The sequence below is a fragment of the Rhinatrema bivittatum genome, chromosome 1 (genome assembly GCF_901001135.1).
Source record: "Rhinatrema bivittatum chromosome 1, aRhiBiv1.1, whole genome shotgun sequence".
NCBI classification, from domain to species: Eukaryota; Metazoa; Chordata; class Amphibia; order Gymnophiona; family Rhinatrematidae; genus Rhinatrema; species Rhinatrema bivittatum.
This window is the reverse complement of record NC_042615.1, coordinates 736,724,401-736,738,213: the sequence shown is the minus strand read 5'-3', so window position 1 is coordinate 736,738,213 and position 13,813 is coordinate 736,724,401. Positions and strand designations below refer to the sequence as shown.

General features: G+C 39.9%; 1 protein-coding gene across 2 annotated transcripts in view; it reads left to right on the top strand.

Annotated features, from left to right (window-relative positions):
* PARP8 (poly(ADP-ribose) polymerase family member 8) overlaps window positions 1–13,813 on the top strand; it is a 451,712-nt gene that overhangs the window by 380,982 nt on the left and 56,917 nt on the right. For both annotated transcript variants that reach the window (XM_029577668.1, XM_029577676.1), the window contains exons 23-24: window positions 1,557–1,626; window positions 7,989–8,065. In XM_029577668.1, the coding sequence (XP_029433528.1) occupies window positions 1,557–1,626; window positions 7,989–8,065 (147 nt within the window). The remainder of the gene's footprint in view (window positions 1–1,556; window positions 1,627–7,988; window positions 8,066–13,813) is intronic.

Sequence of the window (13,813 nt, the reverse complement as noted above, 5' to 3'; positions counted from 1 at the left end):
TCAAGCTTTTTCCAGATTAAAGACCTTTGTTGTTGCAAAACTGGAATTACAGTATGAGGTTGTTGTTAAATTTGAACATTGCATTATTGCGAAAATAAGGTAGATAGATCTAATAAAATAGTTGTATCTTTAAACTCTTTAAGATGTCTCCTTTATGGGATTTATGCACTGTTATATTCAAATATAATATAGTACTTCTCTGAAAACTAGATGATTCTGAATATATCCTGAATTGAAGTAGTCTGCACTGAATTAATTTTCCAGTGCTGTATTTTGTTTGATCCAGACCATTTGTCTGATTTTTTTTTTTTTTTTAGGAATCAGCAAAAATCTAGGAAAGAGATGATTAGATCTATATATCATTTGAAGATTGAGAACCTCTACACTTGCAGTATTCCTTATATAGTTGTTTTCTTTTTTAACTTTGAATCTTGGTCTGTCTTAATAGTGGACTTAATTTGTGAAAGTACTGCACCATGTTATGATTTATTGCTCTTCTTTATTTGTGAACTCTTGTGGCAAATTTCAGTCTAATACACAAATGCTCAATAAATTCATTTTTAAAAAGATGCATTCCTGAGGGTATGTTTAGGTCGGCAGAGTAAACTATGTGCACGCAATTGTATTTTAAAATGTATATGCACAGTTTTACCCCATTTTTCTGCCCACAGAAATAGTAGGTGTAAAGCACACAGGTACCCATACAAAGGTTAAGTGAATTTTCAAAGTTAAACAGCCTATGTTGTTTCTCTTTTAAAATTCACAGAAAATTACACACATAAAATAATTATTTGCCTCCCTTGCACTTGCATGGGTTGCTCAAAATTGCTCCCATGATGCAAACTGTGAACAGTTTGGATAGCTCTCCTTTGTAGACCCTTTTGTAGACGTGGCCTGTAAAAGTGGCCATGATACTCTGGATGAAGTCTGATCAATGACTTGGATCCTAGAGGAACGGCTTTAGCTCTAGTTTTTGTGGTGGCTGTTTGAAATTGAAGATAACTATTTTTATTCTGGTGAAGATATATAGGGGAAAGTCCACAAAGTATTTTTAAAGATATCTGTTTTATAAATTAGCTTTCTGAGAGCTAGATGTCATCAAATAGAAAGCATCCTGGAAAGGCTAACTACTTCACTTTGTTTAATTATGTACATTTAAAACAAACTGAAGAAAATTCTTTTTCAATCAGTGCATAGTTAAGCTCTGCAACTCATTGCCAGAGGATGTGATTACAGCAGTTAGTGTAACTGGGTTTAAAAAAGGTTTGTATAAGTTCCTAGAGGATAAATCCATAAACTGCTATGACGGTAATGAATAAACAATAGTAGCTTGTGATCTATCTAATGTTTGGGTACTTGCCAGGTACTTGTGACTTGGATTGGCCACTGTTGGAAACAGGATACTGGGCTTGATGACCGTTAGTCTGACCTAGTATGGCAATTTCTTATGTTCTTATGTTGTTTGTTGCTATTCAGTAGCATCTTATATACTTGAGGAGAAGCACTGAAAAATGTATTGAATCTTGATTTACAGCAAAATTTTACTTTTTTTTCAGCTCCATGGTGCAATGTATGGAAGTGGAATCTACCTTAGCCCAATGTCAAGCATATCATTTGGTTACTCAGGTAGTTATATATTAGATACTTTTAATTTATTTGCATATTTTTCTCTCTTCAAATCACTGTCTCTTTAATGAAGTGAATCCTTGATAACAGTATTTCTGCAGTGAAGCAGTAGTACATTATAATCAAAAGCAGCCAGAATCATCTTACGTTTGACAAGAAAGGATAAACAATTAACAGTGAGGTCAATATTCCAAAAACTAAAGAACAAATAACTTATCCAGGGATATTCAATTGAATATCCTTGAATAGCGTTATCCTGCTATATATAGCTTGATAATTTTGAAACCTAACCAGCTATCTGTGAATATTAGGGATGTGAATCGTTTTTTGACGATTTAAAATATCGTCTGATATATTTTAAATCGTCAAAAATCGTTAGAAGCGATATTTAATAGGAATTCCCCCGATTTATCGTCAAAAATCGTAAATCGGGGGAAGGGGGAGGGTGGGAAAACAGGCACACTAAAACATCCCTAAAACCCACCCCGACCCTTTAAAATTAATCCCCCACCCTCCCGAACCCCCCCAAAATGTCTTAAATTACCTGGGGTCCAGTGGGGGGGTCCCATTGTGATCTTCCACTCTCGGGCCACGGGTGCGTTGATAGAAATGGCGCCGGCGCTACCTTTGCCCTGTCATATGACAGGGCAAAGGTAGCGCCGGCGCCATTTTGCTTCCTGTCCCACGGTTCAGTGGTCATTTGCCGCTGTGCTGGGGGATCGCGTGCCAGCACTCTGTCGGCTCATGCAACTTGCTACTGCTCTTTCGGAGGAGCAAAATGTAAGTTAGAAAAATGGGGGGGGGGGCTAGGATAGAGATAGGGGGCGGGTAGGAGAGGGGAAGGGGAAGAGAGGTTAGGGTAGGGAGTAGGGAAGTTCCCTCCCAGTCTGCTCCTTAACTGAAGCGGACTGGGAGGGAACTGGGGAAGCCTGACGATGCGTTGCGTGCAATTTTTGCTTTAGTCTGCCCCCCCTTGTGCACGCCGTCCGCGATTTTATAACATGTAGAATCAATGATTATCTAGTTGACTCTGCAATTCTATTTGAGGCTGTAGTGTTGGGCATTCAAAAGTTTGGAACATACAGCAAGTACTGAGTTCCGGTTTTAGCTTTGTCTCCTCAATGCTCCAGCTTCAGCTTCAACCCCTTGAGTGTTATCTACTCCTGATACTTTTAAGATAAGTAAATTAAAATAATTAAGCACAGAAAAATGTTATGGTGTTAGCACTTGTGGATCTAAATCCTGCACACTATAGGCCCGCAAGCGTAAAAAACAGGGGTGAAGTGCATGGCCAGGCCTTGCGCGCACCGCGCGCATTTCAAAAAGGTGCCCAGCCATGCACATAATCCCTGTTATGTGCACAAGAACTGGGCCTCAGCAAATGGGTGGGGAGGGGTGGTCTGGGGGGGCGGGGGGCGCGGCAGGGCTGGATGCACCCGGTACAGCCATTTGCTGCTGTGCCGGGGGATCGCACGCTGGCACCCATTTGCTCCTGCTCCTTTGGAGGAGCAAAAGGTAAAAAAAAAAATAGGGGTACCTAGGATAGGGATGGGGATGGGTAGGAGAGGGGAAGGAAGGTTAGGGGTAGCAAAGTTCCCTCCCAGTCCGCTCCTTAATTGGAGCGGACTGGGAGGGAACTGGGGAAGTCCGACGAAGCGATGCTGCACGCCACCCACAATTTTATAACATGTGCGCACGTATTTTTTTTTTTTTTTAATCTACGCCATATCTTTATGTGACCCATGATTAAATCTTTTTAAGCACAAGAAGTTGGGTTTGAAATACAAATTTCTATGTAAACCCAGTGCTTTATGATGGTCACAATAAAAAATTATGTAATATAAGTTTGGTAGGTAATAGTTTTGGTTTTTTTCTCATTCCATTATAAGTGAGATATTTTTGTAGGTTATAATATTATTCTTGCACTTTTTGGGTTCGTTTAATTTAGTATTGAAATCTTGCATAAACATCTTTATAATTGACAAGAAAACAAACAAAGCAACTTTGCTATTTTTACAACAACACAACAACACAAAAGTATTACAACTTACAGTTCAGCAGTGTTTTCTTTTTCTAGGCTTCCTTCTCTCCCCGGGGCCTATGTTCCCTCCTGGACCTGCTTAGTTATGCACCTTTCCCAGGGACCTCTGCCCAGGACCAAGATTCCCTGCTGTATTAGGTTTAGGGTAGATCGGACCAGTTCTCTGGAGCTGGACCTTAAAGGTGTTCTGGGGTCTTCTCCTATATACCCCCCTCACAGAAACCAAACCACAGAGAAGCTTCAGGTTCTCATTAGAGTAAACAGAAAATCTCAGAGACTCTCCAAAGCCAATATTCATCATTATTTGCCCAGTAAAGAATCCGAGTGGCTTTTTAGAGACTTTTGAAAGGGGTTTGATTCGGCCCACATGGCCTTTTAATTGTAGCATGGGAGCATAGGATTTCGCTGCTCCCATGCTAAAATAAAAACTCAAAAGGTGTAGATAAAATAAGATGGCAGAAATATGTCAGCCGGATTATTTTATTTACATAAAATATCGTGTGATAGGCAAATTAATAGCAGGCCTAAATTTAGAGGTCCATATTCAGTTGCTGGCTGGCTAGAAAAGTTAGATGGATAAACATATCTGGCTCACTTAGATGGGATATTTAGTGGCATGGATGTGCCATTGAATATACCCAGATATCTTAAAGGTAGCCAGATAAGTTTATCCAGCTAATTCTTGGACTGTTCTTCAGCTGTCCTAAAGTTATCCTGCTATGTTTGCTGGATAATGCTGAAAATGTTTATTTATCTCACTACCTTAGCCAGATAACTGGCACTGCCCCACCCTCAAGATAGCAGAATAACTTTTTAGCTAAATAGCACATTATTTGGCTGTCTCAGGGCTGGTCAGCACAGCAGGGCTTTCATATCCCACCATAAATCCAGTTAAATCTGAAATTAGCAGGATGCATTACGCTGATTATTGGTTTCTTAAATTTTAGATTCTAAATTTAGGTGAATTTTGAACCAAAAAGTGAGGTAGCTATGTTTGACTGAAAATAGGTTCCTAACAGGGGGTTATTTTTCAGCTTGCATTATGGCCTTTTCGCACGCATTAAAGCGTTTTTGCATGCAAAATGCATCATATCGCATGGTACGATGCTAATTTGGAAAAGGGGGAGGAGTTTGGGGTGAGATTTCTATCCAAGTGGGCTGGCTTCGCAAACTGTGAAGCCATACCGCACAGTTTTAACACCGGAAATAACTACACCTTTTTCATTGGCGTTAAGCTGTGTGATATGGCTATATTGCACTTTGCAATCTTTTCACAAATGGCATTTTGTGTATTTTAAACTGAGAGAGAGAGAGAGAGAACCTAGCTATAAGGCCCTTATAGTAGTTAGGTATTTATACCTCTATCTGAGGCCCACCTACTAACTCGAGGTGATGTTTAGGTAGTCGTGTAGGGGTTAGGGGCCACTTTTACATGCAGAGTATGATGTATGAACTGAACAGTACACTCTTGTGAAGATGTTACCCAGGTTGAGAGTCCATCAAGCTAGGTTGAGAGAACATTGTACAAATCTCATCTTTATGTGAGTTTCCTTTCTCTGAAGGTCATCAAATCTTCACAAGAGTGTACTGTTCTGTTCGTACGTCTCACTCTGAATGTTAAAGTGGCCCTAACCCCATACACTACTTCCTAAACCTCACCTCGAGTTACTAGGTGGGCCTCATATAGAGTTATAAATACCTAACAACTATAAGGCCCTTATAGCTAGGTTTTCTCTCTTTCTCTCTCTCTTTCTCTCTTTCTCTCTTTCTCTCTCTCTCTCCTCCCCCCCCCCCAGTGGCTGTAGGTAGGAACTGCAACAATTGTGGAATCACTGCAAAGTACAAAAAAGTTATCACACTCTGCAGTAATACCTATATGAAGTGCTAAGATAGCACACTTTGTGATAAATATGCTATTACCATAAAACATGCCCATCTTCCTATCACATGTGATAGTTTGATAAATCTAGCCCTTAGGTGCCTAAATTTACATGCTCAACTTTTTTTTTTTTAATTTTATTTTTATTCATTTTCATCATAATAGAAGCAGGATATATTCTTACTATTAGAAAAATAAAAATGCAATCATCACAAATAAGCCTAATCATGTAAATAATATTACAGGAAATATACCTTTTTCCATCAAGAAAAGATTATTGTTGGAAAGCGGACATCCAGGAGAATTTACAAAATAAGATAAAGAAACAGGCTTAACATTAAGCAACCTCTATATTATGGCTCCTCAGACCTGTAAATACTAGGAGAGGTGGTCACTATACTCCTTGAATTTATAAATGACTTAAGCAGTTCGGGCAAAAAGAATATAAAACATTCATTTTGGGATCTAACAATGCATTTGCTCGGATATCTCAGTATGAAGGAGAAACCTAAAGAAACAATTTGTGCCCTTAAAGCAAGAAAATCTCTCCTTCTTTCTTATGTTGCATGAGCAAAGTCAGGATATATTCGTACTTGAGATCCATAAAATGGAACAGATATACTTCTAAAATATCTTCTCATGACTTCACTTAGATCTTTCTCTGACACAAACGATACCAGGAGAGTTGCATGCTCATAGAACTCAGCTGTTGAATCCTCCAGGAACTGTGTTAGATTTTCCAATATTTCAGGGCAGTTAATCATAAAAGCTTTTTCTTTAGAGGAAACAGGTAGAAAATTCATCTTGCTAACACAAGGAATCTTTTCTTCTTCAAATTTAAGAATTTCAAGAAAATATTTTTTCAGAGTAGTATAGGAAATCTCACCCTCTGTTTTAGGAAAATTCAGAAAATGTAGGTTTAAATGCCTGGAGTAATGCTCCAGGTTCTCAAGCCTACAGGAAAAACTAGTTAAATCTTTAATCAATTTAACATTACAGTCCTGAGTTTTCTGCACTGCTCTTTCCATAGAATCCAAATGTGGTTTAGTCTCTTTTAATTGATCTTCACATGAGTTAAATTTAATATTGAGATTATCCAGCTTTGCATTGTAATCCTGCAGCGAACTACCCAGAGCAGCTACCAGGTCCCAAATTGCATCCAAAGTCACTATTGCTGGTTTAGGAGGTAATTGAAAGTAGGTTAACTCACCCATTTTCCTCTCCAAAGCATTTTCCGCCAACAAAGTTTCCCTCGTCCATCCATCCATCCGTCACATCGTCCCTCCGGGGTCAATGTGACCAGCACACCACCTGGTGTTACCGATAGTCCCGTGAGAAGTGAGAGAGTCGAAGGCATTTCTCCTCTCTGCCCCCCCTCCCTCCGGAGTCGCTAGAGCCACGTCAGGACAATGAATCACAGCTGACAGAGGGAGTTCCGGGGAACCCACCACTTTTGGAACTCGAGCAACCTGGGGACTTAAGGTAGTTTCCCCCAGCAAAGTTGATGCTCCTTCATCGATCACCGCAGCGAGGGCTTTCTCCCCCTGTTCTGTTGCTTTCCCGGTGTATGTGGTAATAAGACGCTGCCCAGAGGGAAAGGTCGAGTTGGAGGAGTAAACTCTTACCTTCCCTTTTCTTTTTGGCGGCATTTTTGTTTAGGTAACTTCCTGATGCAGCTACAAGTGATATTACCATGACCAGGTTCACACCGCCATCTTGCTTCCATTCAACCTCAACTTTTTTTTTAATATTGCCTTCCTACTGACTTATCTATGTTACTCTAAATTTCATCATAATTGAATGGTGTTTCACACACATCCCAAGTTCCTGCCAAAGGTAGTGTCAGACCTCCATTTGAATTGGTCAATTGTCCTGCCAACATTTTTCCCTAGGCAACCTACCCATAAAAGTGAAGCAGCTCTATACTATGTATTGCAAAAGAGCTGCAAACCATTATGAGCAGATTTCTCAAACTCTTGGAAAGTCTTTATTCTTTATTAAATAGAAAAATGAGGAGGGGGCAAGGATCTCCCCAATAAAACATTTTTTTAACCTCTTGGCAGTTGTCGTTGTGTTCTTCCATTTATGTTCAAGGTAATCCTTAACTAGAGAGTTCAACTGTGTGATGAATGCTGCTATGTATCTTAAGACAAGCTTAAGAGAAGCCAAGTTGCTAGCCTGTAACAAGAGTTCTCTGAAGATAACTATTCACCAGTCCCACAAACCCACCTATCTGCCTTTTGGGAGTTGTTCAGTCTTTACTAGAATGATTTGAAAGTTTTATTTTGCCTGGTGCCAGGCATAGTAAAATGACCTAATTGTATGATTGGAGAGCTGTTGTCTTCAGAGATCAACTTTGTTTACTTAGTTCAGTTAAAAAGAATCCGAGGATTTTGTTGCTTTGTAACCTACAGTATATTTTCTGTATGATATTGTTTTTAGGGATGAATAAGAAGCAACAGAAAGTTTCAGCCAAGGATGAGCCGCCTCCTGGTGGTAAAGGCAGTAATACAGTACAGGTAATGTGTTCAAAGGTCACCATGTTTATTAGAGATAAAAAGAAAAATAATGTCTCACAGCTTCAGTACATCTTTGAAAATGATTATACATCCCCTCATCTCTTCCTTTGCTCCTCCCCCAACAAAAATATCAGATTTGTTAAATTCTTAATCATAACAATGTCTGTTTGTAAATGTATATATGTATTTATGTGTGCTTATATATGTATATAAATACTGTAAGCTTGCCTACCTGTAATCAGAGTTCTTCGTAAGCAGTAGGATGAATTAGCCAATACACATTGGTGATGTCATCTGACAGCACTGAGAAGGATCCGACTTTCACAGCTCAGTGAAGACTGAGCATGCGCAGGAGTTCTCACATGCACACACTACCTTGTGAGCTTCTCAGTCTCTTCCATAGCTTAAGCTTTAGTGAGGTAATGGACACGTCAGGGACGGGTGGATATTAAGAATGACTAATTCATCCTATTGTCTATGGAGAACCTTGTTTACAGGTAAGCAAATTTGCATTCTCTGTCGACAAGCAGGCATGAATTAGCCATTTTGTAAACTGGCCAGGGCATGAAGGTGCACTATATAATCCACTAGCCAATTTGTTTGTCAACTACCCTTCACAATGTATTGGGATCAAAGGACATGAATGGTTGAGACACTTGACAGAGAGGTTGAATCCTCTTAAAATAACATACAAGGACCCTCTTACATTTCAAGGAGTGAAAAGCCCTTTCTCCTTCATGTACATGTGTTCATGGAAATAATGTAAGTAGCACAATAGCTTGATTAATATGGACACACTTCAGGGAGGAATTTCGGTTGAGTTTTTAGAACCATCCTATTATGAAAAAACTGGTGAATATGAAATCAGAGTCTGTAGTTCATTTTTTCTCTTTGCTGATGTGACAGCCATGAGAAATAACACTTTCCAGGTAAGAAACTTTAGGTCCACCTTCTCAAGAATTTAGAAAAGAGGTTTCTGAGTTGAGCTAGGGCTACACTGAGATTTACTAACTGGAGGTCTGTAATACCAAAATATTTTCATGAACTTGGACACCAAAGTGCAGAGTGAGACTGGAGCTCCATCTAATTGCTGGTGATATGCTGCAATAGCATGAGATGAACTTTGACTGAAGAGGTGCTTAGACCTAAGGGCAAAAGGAAGAATAGATACTAAAGCAACTCCCTCCAACCACAGTAAAAGGAAGCCAGATGGCTGGTCCTACACCAAGCCAAGAACTCCTTTTTCTTGAAACTTTAGTTTCTTCTAATTGAAGGCTTTCTAACCGAAATAAGTACAATCTTCACTTTCTTTGGAAGGAGCAAGGAGGAAACTACTGTGTTCAGTATGCTTGCAGTGAGATTCAGAAAGTAGAGCATTCTGCTTACTTCTGCAATGAGAATCGGGGAAGTTTAATGGAATCTGACACTGAACTGATATATGGACAAGATAAGGAAACCACACTTTCTGTAGCCAGGCTGATGCAAGGAGGATTATCCTTGCCTTCTTCCGAAGGTCCTTCAGGACAATACTGGTTTTTAGAGGAATAAGCAGGTATACATAGGTAGACCAATGTTCTAATTTAGTGGAAAAGTGTCAGGAGCTGATCTATAGCTGCTAAAATGCTTGAAGCAGAGATTTCTGGCCTTCCTATTAACTTTAAAGACAAATAGATCAATATCCAGTTTTTCCCAGTGACTAAACAAGTAATTTCTGACTCTTTGATCCAAGGACCACTAGTGCAGTTGTAACAAGCTGCTGAGGTGATCTGCTAACATATTCTGCTAGATTGCTTGGAGATGCATAGTGAAAGAGGGAGAAAAATTTGAAAGCTATGACTACAAATGCTCGTAATTTGGGCTATAAAATGTGAGTATGTGAGTTTTTTATGGCATTGCTCATATGCCTGAGGAAATGTTTTTTTTAAAGCAGGCAAATTGTTTTACATTTTATTTTTTTTCTTCTTTTATTTTCTCATATCTTCTTGAATTTTATGATATTATTTATCTTGTCTATTCACTTTTCTTTCTGATTTTAATTTGTATTTATACTTTTAATCCTTGATTTATATTGTATGGAATCTTTTCACTGTTATTGTAAACCATTGTGAAAGAACACAGAACAACGGTATATAAAAGTTTTAAATAAATAAATAGAATCTCTGACCTTCAGGCCCTAATGGTGGAGGCAGACTTGGGCATTGTGGCTGTTATGGTGACATGTTTCATGGATTCGCATGATTGGGATACGGCCATACCGGGCTACAACTTGTTAAGGAAGGACAGAAAAGGGGAGGAATAGCTCTTTATACCAAAAACAATATCCAAGCTACTGAACTGCAAGGAATGTGGGGTAGGGAAGAAGCATTATGGGCCGTCCTAAAAAAAGATGATGGTGCATCCATTTTTACTGGTGTGATTTACAGGCCTCCGACTCAAATTGAAGAATTAGACAGAGTTCTGGTTGAAGACATCCAAAGTGTAGGAAAGAAGGGAGAAGTGTTGATTGTTGGAGACTTTCATCTGCCAGACATAACTGGAAAATTCCTTCTGCAGAATCTACCAGAAGTAGAGAGATAGTGGATGCCATGCAAGGTGCTCTCTTCAAACAAATGGAAATAAATGGAACCCACAAGGGAGGGAGTTCTACTCGACCTAGTGCTCACTAATGGGGATAATGTCTCAAATGTCTGGGTAGGTGCCTACCTCAGCAAACGTGATCATCAAACAGTATGGTTTGTCACCGTAAACAGGATATGGAAAAGTCACACAAAGACCTGAATTTTGACTTTAAAAAATGGGGACTTTTTCGAAATGGGGACATACCTGAAGGTAGAACTAGAAAACCGGGAGAAAATGAGAGAGATGGAACAACAGTGAACCAAATTAAAGGGAGCAATTACAAAAGCAACAAATCTATATGTTAGAAAAGTAAACAAAAGTAAGAGAAATAAGAAACCGATCTGGTTCTCAGAGGGAGGTGGCTGACATAATAAAAGCAAATAAAGCAGCATTCAAGAATTATAAAGGATCCCAAAAATAGGAACACAAGGAAGAATATCTGCTAAAACTGAGGGAGATGAAGAAAGTAATCAAAAAAGCAAAAAGTCTGGCAGAAGAAAGGATTGCCAAAGAGATAAAGTGAGGTGACAAAACATTTTTCAGATACATCAGAGAAAGGTCCAAAGAGGTATAATGAAATTGAAAGATGACTAGGATCAATGTGTGGAGAGAGACAATGAAATGGCAGAAATATTAAACAAATACTTCAGTTCGGTGCTCACTAAAGAAGACCCTGGAGAAGGATCATCACTAGTTAACAAGACTGTGGATGGAGGTGAAGTAGACGAAACTTCATTTACAGAAGAGAATGTATGGGAAGAGCTAGGAAAATTGAAAGCAGACAAAGCTTTGGGGCATGATGAGGTTCATCCCAGGATATTGAGGGAGCTCAGAGATGTGCTGGTGCATCTGCTGTGTGACCTGTTCAATAGATCCCTGGAAACTGTAGTGGTGCCAAGAGATTGGAGAAGAGTGGTGGTGGTCCCGCTTCACAAGAGTAGGTGCAGATAGGAGGCTGGAAACTACAGGCTGGTTAGCCTCTCCTCAGTGGTGGGAAAATTAATGGAGACACTGCTGAAGGAAAGGATAGTGAACTATCTACAGTCTGATGGGTTGCTCGATCCGAGGCAGCATGGATTCACCAGGGGAAGGTCCTGTCAAATGAATATGATTGATTTTTTTCGATGTGAATTACTTGGATTTTAGTAAAGGTTTTGACAGGATCCCACATAGAAGACTCATGAATAAAATGTGAAGCTTGGGAGTGAGCATCAAGGTGGTGCCGTGGATTACAAACTGGTTGACAGATAAAAGATAGCGTGTGATGGTAATTGGAACCTGCTCTGAAGAGAAAATGGTGTTAAGTGGAGTTTCACAGGGATCAGTGTTGGGACCGGTTCTGTTCAATATCTTTGTGAGCGATATTGTGGAAGGGATAGAAGGTAAAGTTTATATATTTGTGGATGATACTAAGATCTGCAACAGAGTAGACATGCCGGAATGAATAGAAAGAATGATACATGATTTAAGGAAGCTTGAACAGTGGGCAAAGATATGGCAGCTGGGATTCAATACCAAGAAGTGCAGAGTCATGCATCTGGGGTGTCGTAATCCAAAAGAGCTGTATGTGATGGGGGATGAAGGTCTTTTGTGCTCGGAACAAGAGAGAAACCTTGGAGTGATAGTGTCTAGTGATCTGAAGATGGCGAAGCAATGTGACAAGGCGATAGCCAGAAGAATGCTGGGCCACATTAAGGGAGGAATAACAAGTAAGAAAAAGGAGATGATTATTCCCTTTGTACAGGTCCTTAGTGAGGCCTCACCTGGAGTACTGTGTTCAGTTCTGGAGACCGTATCTCAAATGGGACAGAGACAGGATGTAGGCGGTCCAGAGAAGTGTGACCAAAATTGTGGTGGGTCTCCATCAAATGACTTATGAGGAGAGGTTAAAAGTCCTAAATATGTATACCCTGGAGGCGAGGAGGTTCAGGGGTGATATGATACAAACCTTCAGATACCTGAAAGGTTTTAATGATGCACAATCACCAACAAACCTTTTCTATTAGAAATAAATCAGTAGAAGTAGGAGTCACGAAATGAAACTTCAGGGAGGACAACTCAGAATCAATGTCAGGAAATATTTCTTCACAGAAAGGGTGGTGGATGCCTGGAATGCTTTTCCAGAGGAGGGGGTGAAGACAAATACAGTAAAAGATTTCAAAGGGGCATGGGATAAACACCATGGAGCCCTCAAGGCTAGAGGTTGGGAATGAAGAAGAGTGCATGGGGGTAACTTGCTGGTGTGGCAGTTACTACCCTTAATCAATAAGCCTTTATGCTGTTGATGTAACTTCATCATTGCTCTCTGCTTCAACAGCAGGGGGAAAAGAGGAAAAGGGGAATTAGATTCAGACAGCAGCCAACAAGGACATTGAATTGCACAGTCTGGGAAAACAAATAAGCATGGGATTAACTTTTTGATACGGCCTGATATTTTTGATGCAACTCCAACATTGCTCTCTGCTTCAATGGCAAGAGGTATTGGAGAATTGGACTCAAATAGCAATAAACAAAGGCTCTGACTTTGATAATCTGGAAAACTGATAATTATAAGATGACTTGTTTGGCCAGTAGTTACTGCCATAAGCTTGCTGGGCAGACTGGATGGACCTCCTTTTCTGCCTTCATTTCCATGTTTCTATGAGAGACCCACTGTGAAGGAGTATATGGGGGAAAAATGGACCAGCTACAGAGATTTGACCTGATCCACCTGAAGCCCTATAGCAGCAGGGAATCCTGGTCTGGAGCAATTCCCCTGGGGCAGAGAATAACTAGCTAGACCCAGTAGGGAGAGGAGGCCCCAGGGATGAGAAGGAAGCCTATGGAAGGCCAATATTGCTGAACTATGAATTACATAGCTGTTTGTATTTGAGAACTCCTAAGGTAAGCAGAGCTGCTTCTATTTTGTTTTGTTGTCATTAATAAAAAGTTTATAAAAGAACAGAGTTCAGCCTGTTCTCTGGCTAACCTAAGCCTACTCACGGTATTACACCCAACTTCACAACTTCTAGATTAATCCGTCACCAAAGGGATGATCTTATCCCAAGGGTCATAGAGACATGATGGGATAAAGGTTGATAGACTCTGCATGTATAAACAATTCAAATTAACCACATGCACTTCAGCTGC